The 18,422-nt window shown below is 36.8% G+C and overlaps 1 protein-coding gene across 5 annotated transcripts in view; it reads right to left on the bottom strand.

The window, feature by feature from the left end:
• Positions 1-388: 388 nt before the first annotated feature.
• HNRNPR (heterogeneous nuclear ribonucleoprotein R) overlaps positions 389-18,422 on the bottom strand; it is a 33,415-nt gene continuing 15,381 nt past the window's right edge. For 2 of the 5 annotated variants that reach the window (XM_049878230.1, XM_049878231.1), the window contains exons 6-11: positions 11,896-12,072; positions 10,089-10,226; positions 7,639-7,851; positions 3,215-3,364; positions 2,749-2,870; positions 391-2,605 (exon numbers count right to left, since the gene is read on the bottom strand). In XM_049878230.1, coding sequence (XP_049734187.1) covers positions 1,993-2,605; positions 2,749-2,870; positions 3,215-3,364; positions 7,639-7,851; positions 10,089-10,226; positions 11,896-12,072 — 1,413 coding nt within the window. In that variant the 3' untranslated portion in view covers positions 391-1,992. Of the gene's footprint in view, positions 2,606-2,748; positions 2,871-3,214; positions 3,365-7,638; positions 7,852-10,088; positions 10,227-11,895; positions 12,073-18,422 lie in introns of all 5 variants that reach the window. The other 3 variants (XM_049878233.1, XM_049878234.1, XM_049878232.1) reach the window with 3 other exon arrangements.

The raw sequence follows: 18,422 nt of genomic DNA on the forward strand, positions 1-18,422 counted from the left end.
ATAGACCCTTTGTTCTTTCCAAGAAAAATTAGGGTTTAAACCTAGATTTACAGTGATAGCTTCAAATTGTATTTTCAAAGTTTAAAAGTAGCATTTAATGAACATTTGGGGTCTTGCATAAATGAACATTAAAAACTAGATTTAAACCTTACTAAATACCCCTATTAATTAATGTGAAACTGCTGTATAACAGACCACATAATTCCTTTATTAGTTTCCAAAAACATTTAAGAGGAATACTAATAAGGTCTGTTAAATTACTGTACTATGAAATGAGTGTATTTTGAAAGAGAATTGAGAAACATTGACTTTCATCAGCAATTATTAATTTACTTACTGAAAATCAAAAGAAAAGCCATGAAACCCAAAATAGGATCTAACCAAGTTTATAAGGAAATTAAGTGGCTTATGATTTTGATATTTAACATTGCTGTCACAAAAGACACCAAATAGGAACCAAATACAAAATAAAGGTGTGTCCATTTTAGTTATTCCCCAAAGGCTTATTTTTACCATTATAAATACATTTTAGAACTACCTAAGAGTAAAATGGAAGGGAAATTTTAAGTAATTCGAAAGTGATCCAGGCTTCTCTGTAAAGTTTAGATTGTTTTGTCCCTCTCATTCATATCAAAAAAAGTCATTAGACTAAATCAGATTTCTAAAGGCTAACCAGGGACTATGTTATGACTTGGCTAGGAAAAAATTTAGCCACTAGAGATAGTTAAAAAAACAAAAGTTAGAAGTATGACTACTAGTTTTAAGCCTCTCTTATAAGGTATGAGTGTTTCTCAAAGCAAATTTGCATAGCAACAGGAAATTATATTCCTAAACCAGTAACTGAAAAGGTAGTCACGATCACATACACTAAAACTGAACTTTAGCCCACCATGCAAGTGACAGTTTTCCTTGTTATATACATTCACTTATCCAGCAAATAAGGACTTCAACCACAAGTATCCTTTACAGAAAGAACGTGGGTCAAAATAAATTGCAGTCTGCTTCCCCAACCCGATTGTTTTAACAACTGCAAATTATCCAATGCCTGCAAGAATGTTCAAAAGCGTTTGAATCGGTTTTCTAAAGGATAAATTTTCGAAATTAGAAGGCACTACAATAGAACACCAATTAATGAAGTGACATGTGGAATAAATACTTGAATTCAGGCTAATTCTCATCTGATGTCCACAATACATGTTAGAATAGACAAGAAATTTTGCAATGAATTTGATCACTCACATAGGCAGTTATACTTTGAAAACAATATTCCTTGCAAGGATTACGAATAAAATAATGTTTTAGGACACAATTGAATTTGAAATAGGTAATGTTTTGAATAGATTTTTGAGTTTTATTGAAATCTTACATGAACAAGAAATTGGAAATACAATCACATCAGAGAACAAATTGTCACGGCTTTGACGTTTAAGCCAAACAAATTTTGAAGGGCAGATTTCAAAAAGGTGTGAAGTTATAACAATTTAAAAACACAGTTAACCTACTTCTAGAAATGCAAAACATACAATCATAGGTTATTTTCAATACAAGAAAACTTAATTTGTTTGCTTTAATTTCTTAAAACTACTAAGACAAAGCACTAGCTTGTATTTTTATTTACAGCATACTCCATACTCCTATGTAATCTAACCCAAATCCAAAAAAATGAAACTGTCCAAAACCAAAGGTTCTGCAAAATCATGATTTAACAGTGCGCCCAGCTTGTTTTGAAGCTAAAATGAAGCCTGAAACGATAAAAGCATTGTAGCCCCCAGAATAAGGGAACTCTGCAAGCCCAATAATGTCCAAGAGCATTTATGAAAAGAAGAAAAATAAAAAGACTTGAATATATACACAATAGTGATTCTTCAGCCCAATACAAATGGCAGCAGATTGCTACTTAAAGATGAAACAGTTAAGCCAATTTTTTTTTTGAAGAATGTAGATCTAGAGCCAATCATATCTTGCCAATATCATTTTCAAGCCCTCGCTTGTCTATTTCCACTGTTGCCCATAAGTATCCTGATAAAATTCCTGGTTGTCATTATTGTAACCATAGTTACCAGAATAGTCACCACCTTGCTGAAGCGGCTGCTGAGCGATGGGTTGGGAACCCCAGTTCTGTTGGTTGTTGGTCTGACGGCGCTTGGAATCAGGTTGGTTGTACCCATCTGCCTTTCTCTTGCCTCCTACATTGCCCCCACGATTGCCCCGAGCTCCACGGGAACCACGGCCTCTCTGCTGTTGTGCAGGACCCCCTCTGCCACCCCTAGAGCCTCTTGGTGGTCCCAAAGGTGCCCCCCTCTGTGAATAGCCAGCTCTACCTCTTGGAGGTGGTGCTCCCCGCCCCCTTGGTGGTGGTGGAGCACCTCGCCCTCCCCTTCCTCCTCCTCTTCCTCTTACTGCATATCCATCATCATAGCCGTAGTAGGGATCTTCATAGCCTCCACGATAGTCGTGATAATCATAACCATAGTAATCATCATAGTAATCTTCATAGCCATAGTAATCTGGAGGGTAGCCATATCCACCTCTCCCCCCACCACGACCTCGACCTCTAATTGGAGGTGGCATGCGAGGAGGAGGGTGATAATAATAGTCTTCATACCTAGCAACAGAGGGAAGAAAAGAAAGAAAGAAAAAAAAAGATTAGTTTACTTCAAGGGTCTTCCTGATTTTGTTTTCTTAGCCTGATTTCCAGTATCAAGTAATTTCCTGTTCAAAGATGTATCTACTGAAATGTAGACTCACGCTGTGCTTCTGGAGGCCTGTCTAGCAGCTTGGCGCTCTTTCCTTTTCTTATCTGGTGGCTTGGCTAAGACTATTTCAATTTCTTCCCCTTCTATTTCTTTACCATTCATTTCATCCATAGCCTACAGAAAATTAGAAAAACAAATTTTACAAGAGATGGTACTTTAAAACGAAACTTCATAAACGTGTCATGTACATACATTTAATAAACACTTTAATTCACAATTATTTTGATTTGCAAAAAGATGAACCCAGCCAGAAAGCACAACAAAAAGGAAATACCTGTTTTCTCTAGAACTTCCATTAACAAACTGATGTTCAGCTATTACACTTCACAAGGTCAAAGAGCTGCCGATTGTGCTCCTACATCTAAATAACTAACTCCTTAAAGTTTAGCTATACCAAGAGGCAAGTCCATACCAGAGATTTAATTTCAACATCATGAGCAAAATTCCAAAATTTCTACCTTAACAGCTGCTCCTCTGTCTTCAAAATGAACAAATGCATAATCTTTCAACTTCTTCACTCTTTCAAGTTTTCCAAATTCAGAAAATGACTTCTCCAATATTTCTTCTGTAACAGTAGTAGCCAAGTTTCTCACAAATAAGACTTTTACCTAATAGTAATAAATATACAAAATTGGTATTGGCTACTTAATTTTAGCTGAAGTCTTAAAGTATTTTTTTCTTATCTTCACGGCATAGGCTTTTCTGCCCTAAAACATTAAGTGCTAAAAGTGCTGCCATAGACATGAGAAGCTGCCAAGAAAATTATCCTGATGTTAGTTACTCATTTACATAAATTGTTGGTTCCTGCCTTCTCCTGCCCTGTCAGTCAAATACCTAACACTGTGAATAAGACCTTTAAGGAGTTAGCACATAATTTTCACTCAGTAAATTTATGAATTTAACATAACCTTCCAGCTCCCCCAAAAAATAAGTTTTTGTTTTTTCCCCTGGAACTGGATAAGCCAATTCTAAAGTTCATATGAAAAACTAAATAAGCAAGAATAGCCAGGAAAAAAAGTAGAAGTAAAAATTAGAGACTAGCCCTACAAAATATAAACAAACTACAGCGTTTAAATAAGTGAATCAGTGTAGTGTTAATAAAAGAATAACTAGACAAACCAATGAAACAGAATAAAAAGTTCCAGAAATACATCCCAAAACATAACAAAGGCATTTTGTTTGTGTTAAAAGTGATTCTCAAATTAGTGCCGTAAGATGAGTATTTTAATAACTACACTGGGAAAACTAGGTAACCATCTGGAAAAAGATAAAAGCTGGATTTCTATCTCCCATTATACATTAAAACCCATATAGATTTTTTAAAATTTTAATGAAAAAAAGAGGGAAAAAACTATGGAAGTATTAGAGGAAAGTAAGGGTGGTTACTTTATATAACCTTAGGGTACGAAAGGCTTTGTGACTTAAAATCCATAAACCATGAAAAAAAAATTCAACTACTAAAAGTAAACGACTTCTACACAGCAAAAAGTGCCATAAGCAAAATAAAAAGACAAATGACAAACACAGAAAAAGCATTTGTGACTTAGATCACAAAGAACTAATGTCTTTTATATTTAGAGTTCCAGAAAAGAAAAAGCTCAATAACGGAATTAAAAAAATAGACAATATTCATGAATATATGGTTCATACAAAAAGAAACATAGTCCTTAAACATATTAAAAGCTCAAACTCATACATGAAAGCAGCCAATTATACAGGCACTGAGATATCATTTGTTATCGGGTTGATAAAACGCAAAAATGTGACCATACACTATTTTGTCAAGAATGGGGAAAACAGGCCTGTTTTATTTTGGTAGTGGGATTACAAAATGGAATATCTCCTATAGAAGGGAATATGACAATATCTTTAAATAATTACACATGTATTTACCCTTTGGCCCACAATTCTACCTATGAGAATATCTGCACTAATACTGACAGCATTGTAATAACAAGATTAGAAACAACTCAATGTCCAGATGGTTGAGTATACTATGGTACATCCACAGAATGGAATATTACACAGAGGAAAAAAAAAATGAGGAAGGTCTCTATGAGCTGACAGAGAGACTGCCAGGATATACGGTTGGTAAGACATATCCACCCGCCCCCCCCACCCTGCCACCATTTGCACAACTCCAAAATAGGGATACAACTTACAGTCAATTGATAAGCAAGCACTGTGTCATAGTTTAACAGTCAGCATTTCTTTATTTCTTAGTGATACATATAATAACGATGCATTTCCTTACAGCTGATAAGATAGGATGGTGAATAAAGCAAATACAGATCAGTGAATACATCATGCTACCGGAATCATTTGTGTAAGATGTAAGAAAAGTAAGAATATAAACTTATGTTTGTACTTGCCTAAGGAAACACTAAAAAGATAAATGGATGCCTACAGAGGACAAAGAAGGAGCCGTGGTGGCACAGTGTTTAAAGTGCTCAGCTGCTAGCCAAAAGGTTAGCAGTTTGAACCCACCAGCCGCTCCACAGGAGAAAGATCTGGCAGCCTGCTTCCGTAAAGATGACAGCCTTGGGAATCCTATGGAGCAGTTCTACTTTCTACAGGATCACTATGGGTCAGAATCAACTCAACAGCAGCCGATTTTTTGGGGGATGGGGACAGGGATAACAGTAGATGGGGATGGAGTGAAAGTGGGACTTTGTCTATACCTTTCTACATCATTCTGATTTTATGACCTAAGGAAACGTATTACTTATCCAATAAAAATTTTAACACATCCATTGAACACACTGTTATCTCAGATAAGGGTCAGATGATTAAGAAGGATCTGGGAAAGAAATTAATTCAAGGGAAAGCAATCTAACATTTTCACCTCTACCTATCTCCTACTCCCTTTTTTTCCCTCAATGTTGTCATACTAAGGTCTAGTTTCTACATTAGAAAAACTCTCATTAGTTTATTCACTTCATTTTTTTTGGTAACGCCACATGGATCTTTTATTCTTTTCTGTGATGAAACCACAACATTCTGTATAAAACTGACATGTTGAAATGGCATTTAAAATGTTCAAAAGGAAAAAAGTTCCTTTCAGAAAGATATACTTAGACTCTGAGGTTCTGGTTGATTATAAAATTGACCCAACTTGGCAAAGAATCTTCAATGAACTGAAATATTGATAGAGTGAGTGATAATGCTTTACTCTAACGGGTAAACTATTTTTTCTATCAGAAAACAACAAAGGAGTAAATAGTATTCGATCCCAAGTTTGTAGAGGCCTCCTTTTCATTCTGAAACTTGTTTTTGGTCCAGAAGAAGAATGGTTACTGGAAGAAAATCTGGAGGTTTTCTAACCCTAAAAAAAAAAGATTTAGGATGAACTTTACAACTTCAATCTGAAAGGTTAACAGAGGTATATGAAAAGTGATTGATAAGCAAATTACTAAACTTTAGATTTTCTAGAAATTTGATATTTAGTTTCTCTCTTACAATGCTACTTTAAGATATTTTTATAGGAAAAGCAACACAGGTTATGCTTAGTTTCCACACACTGAATCAACCTGTAGGGAATCTCAAGAGGCTTCGCCAACCTCAATAAAATAGATGACATCCAAGTTCAGTACTTTGTCCAAAATCACAATTATATTAGGAGAAGAAAGAACTAGAATTAAACTGGGCTAGCAAAATTTTAAAAATCAGCATACTGAGGTTCCCAGTACCTTGCCTACACACCCATCTACTCAAGGAATATGAGAAAAAGATACTGAGCATCACTTCTCAGAGCCTCTCTGATTTACTGGATCTTCTCTGCTTAACCCAAAGATGTCTTTGCCTATCAAAACTTTACCATACTTGTATAAATTGAGGCTCTCTTCCAAACTAGTTAGGTTGGAGACCTGTACCTCAGAACCTGGAAGAAAAAGCCTGAGAAAAAGACTTCTCAGTCAGGAAGTATCTAAGCATTAATTCATGGCCATCCACAGAGCTGCTGCTTCCGGGGGAATGACAGAGACATACAATGATATACTCAAACTCACTAAACGCAGCAGAGATACAATTCTGGGCTGTCCTTCAACTGCAGGAGTCACTAAAACAAAACAAAAAACCACAACAGCTACTGTCCAGTCCATTTCGACTCATGGAGAAGGTACTCAAAGGAAAGGCTAAGAACTAGGACTCAAGGCACCCCATTTATCAGGCAAATATCCTAGCAACCCAAATACTGGGCACAGGAGGAAATTAAGGGGCCCTCTACATGACCTGCCTTGCATATTCTGTCACTAACGAATCATATATATAGCAAACTTTTGCCTTTCTTCATGGGAAATACTCCGAATACTCTAATATCATTCCAAAAAAAAAAAAGCCAATAGAAAAATGTTAGCTACACAGCTAAAATAAAATGTAATTATTTATGGTCATGAAGTAAAAGTTATAGTCTGATATTCTATATATTTTACCAAATAAAATTTTTTAAAAAGAGGAAATGCCTAATAGGAATTCAGGGGGAGAAAGGATGGAAAAGAAAGTTATAGTATGGCCAAAGAGGATTATAATTCAAAATCTCAAAAATATTACTTCATTCTTGACTAGCAAGATTTTGTCTTTTTTACCTCGGTATCTCTCATAGTGTCTAAATAAATACTCGGTGTGTATTGAAACAGATACTTAATTGAAGGGATTTCAGTTCAGTTCCTTTTGCACATTTAATCTGCAGGAAAAGGAATGGTTAAAAGAAATTCCTGGATACCGAAGCAGACTGTAAACTTTAGTGTTAAAGCAGCTCCTTGCTTAAACAGTTAAGGTCAAGAACTATGAATTGTATTCATCTTAACTTGAAACTTTTGAGCTTTATTCTGAGTACGAAATTGAAACGATAATCCTACCCACACCCCCAAGCAATTGCATTTACCTTAGCCATGACTTCTGGATCTGGTTCTTCCACAGGGTCAGCCCATTCAACTGTAACTACATTTCCCCACACTTTTACTTTTCCACTCATTAGCCGGCGTCTGGCTTGTGCTGCTGACTTGTGATCCTCATATTCAAGGAAGCAGAACCCCCGATTCTTCTTTTTGTCATCGGGTTGATGATAGAGAATAACGTCCACCAAACCCTCTGTTAAACCAACAGCCAGATATATAAGCCAAAAGCATCCACCACACACATCTAGAGATTAGGCAGACATAAATCCACTTGCGGAAGAATAAAAAATAATTGAAGAAGCCTGAAAGTGATTCACTAATTAGCTAGTAGACAATTAGATTAGCATTATTAGATATGGGTTTGGGACAGTGTTTTATGTCTCCTTATAATTTCAGGGGTCCTGAAGGTACAGCCATATACAAGAGAAGGTCTAACCACTGTATTCTGAGATGTAACATTCAACAAGGTTTTAGAATTATAATATGACCTTATAATTTATGAAAACACTATCAGGGACCTTGAAGACCAAATTATTAATATGAATCCAAGAAAACAAACATTCAACAAAATCTTGGATTTTGGATCTAACTTAAAAGTTATTGTTTTTAGGTATGTTAACAGTAACGGGATAGTCTGGAAAAAGGGAAAATGGGTGCAAAACTTGAAGAATGTAATCAATGTCACTGAAGTGTACAAGTAGAAACTGATGTTGTTTGTGCTGTTGTGTGTAGATAACAATTAAAAAAAAAAGTTATTGTTTTTACCAAGAGTGAAACTGATCATTAAATACTAGTGTCTCTCTGATCTTACTCCTACACCCTCTTCTTCCATGTATGTTCTTCCTAGGTAAGATAACCAAGTCCCTACTTTTAAATACTACCTATAATCTTACATTATTAATATTTAGACTTTATTTCCAGCCCAGATATTTCTGAGTTCCAGATGTGTCTAATAATTGCTTGCCTGACATGCCTCTTAGACATTTCAACTTTAACATGTTGAGAGCTGCACCGCCACTCCCCAAATCTACCTTCCCCTTAACTTTCCTATCTAATAAATACTGTTCACCCAGAAATTGAGGTGTTATATTCTTGATTTCTTCCTTTACTTCATTCCCCTATCAAATTCCAAATCCATCTATTTCTTTCCATGCCACCGTTACCACTAAGGTCCAATCTTCCATCTGATCTACGACAGCCTCAGCTAATACATGAGGCTTCTGTTCTTGACGCCCTCTCCAAGCCATTATCCACAGAGTAGTAGGAGTAATACTCTGTGAACATTAATCAGATGTTATTGCCTGCTTAAGACCTTCAAATATCTCCTCACTGAACCTAGAACAAAATCCAAATTCCTTACAAGGTCTACAAATGCTTACTTGCTTTCAGAATCTCATCTCATACAATTCTACCCCTAATTCCACCTTTTAACAACACTGGCTTTCTTTCAGTTACTTTAATACACTGAGTTCTTTCTTGTCTCAGAGACTTGTCATGTGTTGCTCTCTTGGAACGTACTTCTCTTTGCTCTCTGTATGGCTACATCATCCTCATTCTTCAGGTTTTGGATTAAATGCCACCCTCAGAAAAACCCTCCATGACCATCAGGCATGGATAGTAGCTATTCTCTAGCTAAATATCCTGTATTTCCCCTCATAATGCTTACCATAATTTTTATTTATTTATTTATTTATTTTTGGCTCTCTTCCCAAAATGTAGGCTCTACAAGGGCAGAGAACACATCTTCTTATTCACCATTGTATTCCCACACAGAGAACAATGTCTAGTTTAATAGGCACTTGAATAAACATTTCCTGAAAAAAATGAATGGATATGATGCCAAAGGGAACTGGTAATAAAAAAGTGATAAGGTCAAAGAATTGTGCCGGTTGGGATATGTGACCAGCACAATTATGATGGGTAGTAACAAATCTGGATGTGGAGAAGCTGAAGTAAAGAGCTGGAGATGAGGCAGACACAGAGGTAGAAGATAAAGGTATTACATGGTTCAATTTGAAGCAGAAAAGACGACTGTGAGCCAGAAGAAATCTTCGATTAATGAGAAAGTGAAACCAAAAAAGCAACAAATGCGTTATAAATGAATGTATATACAGCTGTGATATAAAATGCACTTCTCAATTAATTCCACGGGTTTAGAATGAAATACATTGAATGGGGGTGGGGGCTTTGCCTGACGGCTACAGAGCAATGACTCTGCCAAAAGCCAGGGTTCAATAAAGGCAAAGAAGTGAAAGGGACAGTCCAAGACACTGAGGACACGAGGGCACCTGCTTAGTCCAAACCACTAAAAAGCAGAAGGGAGACAATTTAGACAATGAAGATCTGAGTAAGATTAACGTTAACATCCTCCCTTTTTTGCACTTAGAAATAGTACAACAGATTCCTCAGAACTAATTTATAAATACAATTTTGTTTTACCTGTGACTTTACTGAATTCTTCCAGAATGTTTTCTTTAGTCTTATTCTTCGGAATTGATCCAACAAAAAGTCTGTTGTTGGCCACAGAAATGCACACTCCAAGGTGTTTCCCAGGGCGAATTTCATAGCTGTCACACTGCAAGGAAGAAAAAAACAAAGACACCCCCACAACCACCCCAAACTCAGGACAACTGATCGTATTTTTAAAATTCAACAATTAAAGGCCCAGGACTTCCTGCTTCAAGAACTTAACAAGTTCTCTCACACTTGCCATAATATAAATGTTTTACTTTTTAACTTCATTGTTACGGTCTCTCATTTTAGTGTGGTTTTGTTAATCTTCACTATTTCTCCATATATAAGTGACTCAAAGTTATTTGCTTTATTTTTTCAATATCTTATTTCATTTTTCAATTTTACCTATCTTAAACAAAATTCTAAATATATACATATACTTTTCAACTGCATATCAAACATAATACTTGTAAAGTTACATGAAATGGTAAGAACAAAAAATGTTTTATTTAAATAATTGTGGTGGCTTCCTTGATAAATTTTAGCTTCTTATGATTTAACATTACCTACCATTAAAAGATACTCACTAAAAGACACGTGATTATTAAAAAAAAAAAAAAAATCCATAATTGCCAAACAAGAGGAAATGCAGCTCTGAAAATATCTCAGTGTTAAATAAACAAGCTGGAAGAAAAAGTCCATAATAAAAAAAGTAAAGTCTAGGTCAAGCCAGGAATGGAACTAATTCAGGGACCACTAGTGAAACAAGCCTTGGTGGAAAAGGTTGCCCATTGTAGTAAGACTAGTACTAAACTAATAAGCCCTCGAGATGTCTGCCAAAAGAGTAAGTCTAAAAACAATGACTGTTATTTTAAGTTACTGAGCTAGCTGTATCTTAGTACAGCAGAAGTGAAGATACACCTTAATTTCCAGAACTTTACTACCACTACTACACTCTGAAGTGAGCATACGGGCAAAAGGCTCATACGGGCAAAAGAAAGGATGTTACTAGAAGATTAGCTATAAAATAATAGAAAAGGACAGAAAGGTTAAAGACATAGAGGACCCAACGGCCTGGAAAAAAAAAGATATAAAAGAACAAGACTACACTTAGAAAATAAGTAAGTCGTATTATTAGACTGAGGCAAAAATAAAACAAAAGCTCTCAAGCAAAAAAATAAAGGAGGGGAGATGAGAGGGTGGAGGGGGTTAGAAGCTGGCGAAATGGACACAAAAAGAGAAGAGTGGAGGGAGACAGCGGACTGTCTCATTAGGGGGAGAGTAATTGGGAGTATGTAGCAAGGTGTATATGGGATTTTGTGTGAGGGACTGACTTGATTTGTAAACTTTCACTTAAAGCACAATAAAAATTATTTAAAAAAATAATAAAATAAATTAATAAATTCACAACCATTTCCTGAATTGTGTCTAAAAGTCATTGTCACCCACTGTTATGTTCCCCAGAACCCACTCCAGCTTTCATTAAACTTTAAGAACTGATACCTTTTTGTGTAAAACCAAAACACAGAACTGCGGAATTAATCTAATGGATAACTTCCTAGAATTATGACTTTCCATGTATATCCTTGGGTATTTTCACTTCTTTTTTACTTTTATTATAATTGGAAAAAAAGCAAAGGAAAGATTACGTATCAACTCAGCCAATATAAAAACATGAAAAGCAAAAACTAAAGAAAACGGAACATCATTAGCTTAAAACATTTCTGTATTGAAGTTTATTTTCCTCAAATAATGACCTGCTAAACAGTGGATATTTGTTTATCACATACCAGTTTAACAGCTTCCTGTGCAGCTTCCTTTCCACAGAAGGTGATAAAGGCATACCCTCTGTTCTGACCAGACAGTGGATCCATCATAAGACGTAGATCCCAAATGGGACCAGCCTTCTCAAAAAGGGGCACCAACTCATCCTCATATAAATCTCTTGGTATCTTACCTACAAAAACCTGAAATAAAACCTCTTTATTAGAAACCAACATAAGCATTTGATTTTAGAGCCATAAATCCTAACTCTTTTTTTTGCTGGGGGGTGGAGAGGAACAGGGACAGGAAAAAAGCAGTAGAGAGATGGTTAAGTATGGGAACAATTTGATTAGCTGGCTGAATCTCACAGCTGACTTAGGGAGCTAACCCTAATTTTTATTCTAACAACCTTAGGGCCATCAATATAGAACATTATCCTATACTGAAACTAAGTAAGAGTGTGCAAATATACTAAAACCAAAAAAACCCACTGCGGTCGAGTCAATTCCGACTCATAGCAACCCTACAGGACAGAGTAGAACTGCCCCATTGAGTTTCCAAGGAGCACCTGGCAGATCCGAACTGCTGACCTCTTGGTTAGCAGCCGTAGCACTTAACTACTACGCCACCAGGGTTTCCACAAATATACTAATAGCTCTAAACTTTGAATCGTTATAATGTGTCTTTTTCTCATAAAAACAGAATAAAGAGCATGTGTCTTCATGAAAACAGGATGTCTGCATTTTTACAAAAATAACTGAATGAAAGATTGACATAGTCTTCCCCAAGTTTTCTCAACTCTAAAATCTTTACTACTTAATCAGAAACATCAGTATTTTTCAGAATATTACATTAATCTATTCTTCTCTTTCAGGATATTAAATTTTATGGTATTTAAAAAGTTCTTCACCATTTGAAGAATCTGTGCTGTCTTTGATTATAAGATTATATAATAAGTAAAACTAAATTATAATATATAATAGCAATAAATTATAATCAGTCAGAAAACCTCAATAAATCTAGTATCAGACTACAATTTTTTCAAATTTCCACAATGTCAGCAACATTAAAAACAATCTTTTATGTTAAAACATTTGAAATCCACACATAATTCATGTCAGATGCATTTTCTACTAAAACTCACTCATATAAACTTTTCACATTCTGAAAAATAACCTTAATCTTAGGTAAGTCATGAACAACAAGCCAAAACTATCGCTGAGTATTAACTTTCTGAAGCTAAGCTCTACAAACAGCTGTGCTATCTTGAGACTGTTTTCCAAAATAATCAGATTTACCATCACTGCTGCCTAGGAAAATTATAAGTCTTCTTTGGAATCCCTAACATGATTTTCACACAACAGTTATTCCCATTCTTTTCTATCTCTTTAAAGTCCCCAATCCTCATTCACTGGTTTCCTTGTATACTTTCCTCTCTCCTTAAAACTTCTCAATATGTGTATTATTTATTTAATGAGAAATTAATTCGCTCTGTAAAAAAACAAAAAAAAACCCAAACCTGCTGCTGCTGAGTTGATTCCAACTCAGAGCAACCCTACAAGACAGGGTAGAACTGCCCCACAGAGTTTCTAAGAAGCACCTGGTGGATTCGAACTGCCAACCTTTTGGTTAACAGCCGTAGCTCCTAACCACTATGACACCAGGGTATGCTCTGTAAACCTTCACCTAAAGCACAATAAAAAAAAAAACTTTCAGTATCTACCCTCACTTCTCTCATACCTCAGAGGAAGGGTCAATCCATAACGCTGTAAGTCCATTTCTTCTCACTGCCTCCAGGAAATGATTACAAACCTTTATTCCTTCAACTCTCCTATTTTTGTTTGGTACATTCTTTCCCTCCCATTCGTTTCTTCATCTGTCTTCCAACATGCCCAAACCTCCCATAACAAAACAAAATACAAACCAAAAAGCCCCCTTCACTTTAGTCTACTTTATACATCTTTGTTTTCACTGTTAAGTTTTGTGAACTCATGGTCCATAGCTGTTCTATTTACTCTACAGCTATTCTTTTCAACATATCTACTGTATGTTTCCTGTTGTTGTTGTCAGGTGCTGTCAAGTCAGTTCCAACCCATAGCGACCCTATGTATCACAGAAGGAAACACTGCCTGGTCCTGCACCATGCCAGCAATCACTGATTGTTATGCTTGAGCCTACTGTGGCAGCCACTGTGTCAATCCATCTCGTTGAGGGTCTTCCTCTCTTTCACTGATCTTCTACTTTACCAAGCGTGATATCTTTCTCCAGGGACTGATCCCTCCTGACAACATGTCCAAAGTATGTAAGACATAGTCTCGCCATCCTTGCTTCTAAGGAGCATTCTGGTTTTACTTCTTTCAAGATAGATTTGTTCATCCTTTTGGCAGTGCGTGGTATATTCAACATTCTTCACCAAGACCACAATTCAAAGGCATCAATTCTTCTTCAGTCTTCCTTATTCACTGTCCAGCTTACACATGCAGATGATGCAACTGAAAACACCATGGCTTGGGTCAGGCGCACCTTAGTCTTCAAGGTGGCATCTTTACTTTTCAACACTTTAAAGAGATCTTTTGCAGCAGATTTACCCAATGCAATGCGTCTTCTGATTTCCTGACTGCTGCTCCATGGGTGTTGATTATGGATCCAAGTAAAATGAAATCCTTGACAACTTCAATCTTTTCTCCATTTATCATGATGTTGATTACTGGTCCAGTTGTGAGGATTTCTGTTTTATGTTGAGGTGTAACCCATACTGAAGGCTATGGTCTTTGATCTTCATTAGTAAGTGCTTCAAGTCCTCTTCACTTTCAGCAAGCAAGGTTGTGTCATCTGCATAACACAGGTTGTTAATGAGTCTTCCTCCAATCCTGATGTCCCATTCTTCTTCATATAGTCCAGCTTCTCCCACTATTTGCTCAGCATACAGACTGAATAGGTATGGTGAAAGGATACAATCCTAACACACACCTTTCCTGATTTTAAACTATGCAGTATCTCCTTGCTCTGAACAACTGCCTCTGGGTTTATGTACAGGTTCCTCAGGAGCACAATTGAGTGTTCTGGAATTCCCATTCTTTGCAATGTTATCCATAATTTGTCATGATCCACATCGTCGAATGCCTTTGCGTAGTCAATACAACGCAGGTAAACAACATTCTGGTATTCTCTGCTTTCAGCCAGGATCCATCTGACATCAGCAATGATATTCTTGGATCCATGTCCTCTTCTGAATCTGGCCTGAATTTCTGGCAGCTCCCTGTCAATATACTGCTGCAGCTGCTTTTTGAATGATCTTCAGCAACATTTTACTTGGGTGTGATATTAATGATGATATTCAATAATTTCCACATTCGGTTAGATCACCTTTCTTGGGAATAAGCATAAATATGGATCTCTTTCAGTCAGCTGGCCAGGTAGCTGTCTTTCAAATTTCTTGACATAGTTGAGTGAGCACTTCCAGTGCTCCATCCGTTTGTTGAAACATCTCAATTGGTATTCCATAGACTGCCAGGGGTCTTTCTTCCTAGTCTTAGTCTGGAAGCTCTGCTGAAACCTGTTCCCCACGGGTGATCTTGCTGGTATTTGAATACCAGTGGCATAGCTTCCAGCATCACAGCAACACACAAGCCGTCACAGTATGATAAACTGACAGACTTGTGGGGGACTATAAGCTTAGTACCTTACTTTGGACATGTCATCAGGAAAAACCAATTGATACAGAAGAACACCACACTTGGTAAAGTACAGGGTCAGCAAAAATGAGGGAAACCCTCCATGACTGACACGCGGACTGCACCAATGGGCTCAAACATACCAAAGGTTGTGAGGACTGTGTAAGACTGGGCAATGTTTCATTCTGTCATGGTAAGTTCACCTGGAGTCGGAGCCTACTCAATGGCAACTAACACCAACATGGAAGCCACAGAGAAGTATAAACAAGACGTCCAAGGCATCATCCCAACTAGGGATACAAGACTCTGTGTATGTGATCTGAGTGATATTCCTGCAGAGTCATCTATCTCATGTAAACTCACTCTGAAAGGCACTTAGCATCTATGCTCAGTTTAACTCCATTAAATTGTACGTACAGATGTCACTGAAGGATTTCTAATAAACAAATTCAAACATCTTTCTCAGTTCTCATCCTTCCTTGCCATCTGTACAAGCATTAACACTGATGCTGCTACCTTCTGGAAAATTCTCTTCCTTCAGTTTAACTCTGAACACTTCACTAATCTGGTCTTACCTTTAATTACTTCTTTTATATGCTCTGTGTGGTGCTTCTTTCACCCACCTAATAATCTGGGAGTTTCTCAGAGTTATGGCTCTATCTCCTATTCTGCACTCTGTTCTTAAAGCCTACAACTATACAGCCATCTCTCAGATCTACATCCTAGGACCTAATTCCGTATTTCAATTGCTTATTAAACATTTCCTCTTGGTTGTCCTGATTTTACCTAAAATGAGTCTTGTGATGGCCATTTTTTGTTCCTTGAATATGTATGTATGTCTGTATAGAAAAGGATAACTACGTCACCAGGAAAATGCTAGGAGTGAGTACTAATGCATGGACAAATCACAGGTGAGTCTAAGTTTTTTTTTTCTTTAGTTATATTTGCTAAATATTCTATAATGAAAATATAATACTTTTCTATCGATACTTGCTTTTTTTAAAAATCAAAATGATAAAAACCCATTCTTGTCAACTGGTTTCTTGATTTTCCCCATTTCCCTTTGGAAGAACACAATTTCTGCTCTACCCCCTTTCCAAGATGACTGAATAATACTCCTATAAACAGAAACAATCTCAGATAAATGAACCTTTTAAAGTATCAACTTGAAGTTGCTCCACCCCATAATACCTAGCCTATACAGACAAATGGCGCCCTGCCTACTCATAGAACCTGTCCAAACCTTTCAGGAGACTATCACATACACCTTAGGTTCACATGTCAGGTACTTTTCTAGGTTCTAGAGACACAGTGAATACCACAGACAAGGTCTAGGCCTTCATGAGGTTTATATTCTACGAATAGAGATCCTTCCCCCAACCAAAAAAAAAAAAATCAAGAAAATAAACAGAATATGATTTCAGGTGCTGTTAAACACTAGAAAGAAAAATGAAAGGGGAGTAATAATGGGGAAGGGGTTGTATTTTTTACTAGGAGGGCCTCCTTGAGGAGGTTAAATTTGAGCTGAGACCTAAGAGAAAATGAAGCAGAAATTAGAGAGAACAAGCATTCTGAGCCGAGGGAATAAGTACAAAAGGCCATGAGATGGGAATACACTTGACATACATGAGGAACAACAAATAGGCCAGTGACTGGAATGGAAGGTCCACAGAAGACAGTGGTAGAAAAGAGAGATAGGAACCAGACTGGTAGGTCATGGATGTAAGTTTGATTTTTACTTCAGATGTTGTGGGAAGCCACTGGAGGGATTTCAAAAGACCAGTGGCTAGGTGTGACTTATGTTCTAAAAGGAACATTCTGGCAGCTGAGTGAAGAATGGATTGTATGAGAGAAATGGACTGGCCAGTCAGGTTAATAAAGCAATCAGGGCAAGATATGATGGTGGCCTGGTGTAGGGTGATAGCAATAAAGGTAGGGAAAGGTAAGAAATAATGAGTTTTATGTTGTGTTGGATTCAAACCTACTTTTTAGTTACCTCAAACAAGTTTCTTAATCAGTTGAGATTCAATTTCCTTATCTGGGAATAGCAACAACGAGAGGGTTCAATTTCCACAAGAGTTCATGTCTTATTCCTCATTTTATTCCCGGCATTGAACGCAGTGTCTGGGACATAATAGCTACGTATCTTTGAATAAATGTATGAATAAATGGATGAGTTGTCTATTTCACACTGTTAATTTGTGCACTAGATCCCACCCCTTCTCTCCTACTCAGGGATACCTGCTCCAGCAACAACTCTACTATATCATAAATTTCCCCCTTTATACTAGGTCATTCCCATTAGCTGTATATACACGTTATAATTCCTTCCCTCAAATTTAAATTAAAATATACCTTTCCCCTACAACCTCTTCCAGTTACCGTTGCATTTCTCTACCCTTTGCAGCAAAATTACTCAGAAGAGACATATATACTCGCTGTTTCAAATTTCTCTCTTCCTACTTCTTGAATCTTACAAATCTGGTCTTCATCACGATTCTTGTCACTCACTAACAGCCTTCACGTTGTCACGTTCAAGAGTCAATTTTCAGTCCTCCTCTTACTTGGAAAGTTTGACATAATTAACCAACTCCTCTTTCTGTGAATATTTTCTTCACTTGACTTCCAGGGCACCACACTCCTGATTTTTCTCCTACCTCACTGGCTCCTTCTTTTCAGTCTTCTTTGCTAGTTCCTCTTCATCTCCCCAACCTCTAAATGATGACGGTGGCAGGGCTCAGATCTCAGAACTTTACCCTATCTAGATAAAACTACACACGTTCCCTTGGTGACGTATCCAATTTGTGACTTTTAAATATCATCTAGATACTGATGCCTCCCACATCTATAATCTCCAGCCAGAACGTTTCCCTTGAACC

The sequence above is a fragment of the Elephas maximus genome, chromosome 3, assembly GCF_024166365.1.
Source record: "Elephas maximus indicus isolate mEleMax1 chromosome 3, mEleMax1 primary haplotype, whole genome shotgun sequence".
Lineage (NCBI taxonomy): Eukaryota > Metazoa > Chordata > Mammalia > Proboscidea > Elephantidae > Elephas > Elephas maximus.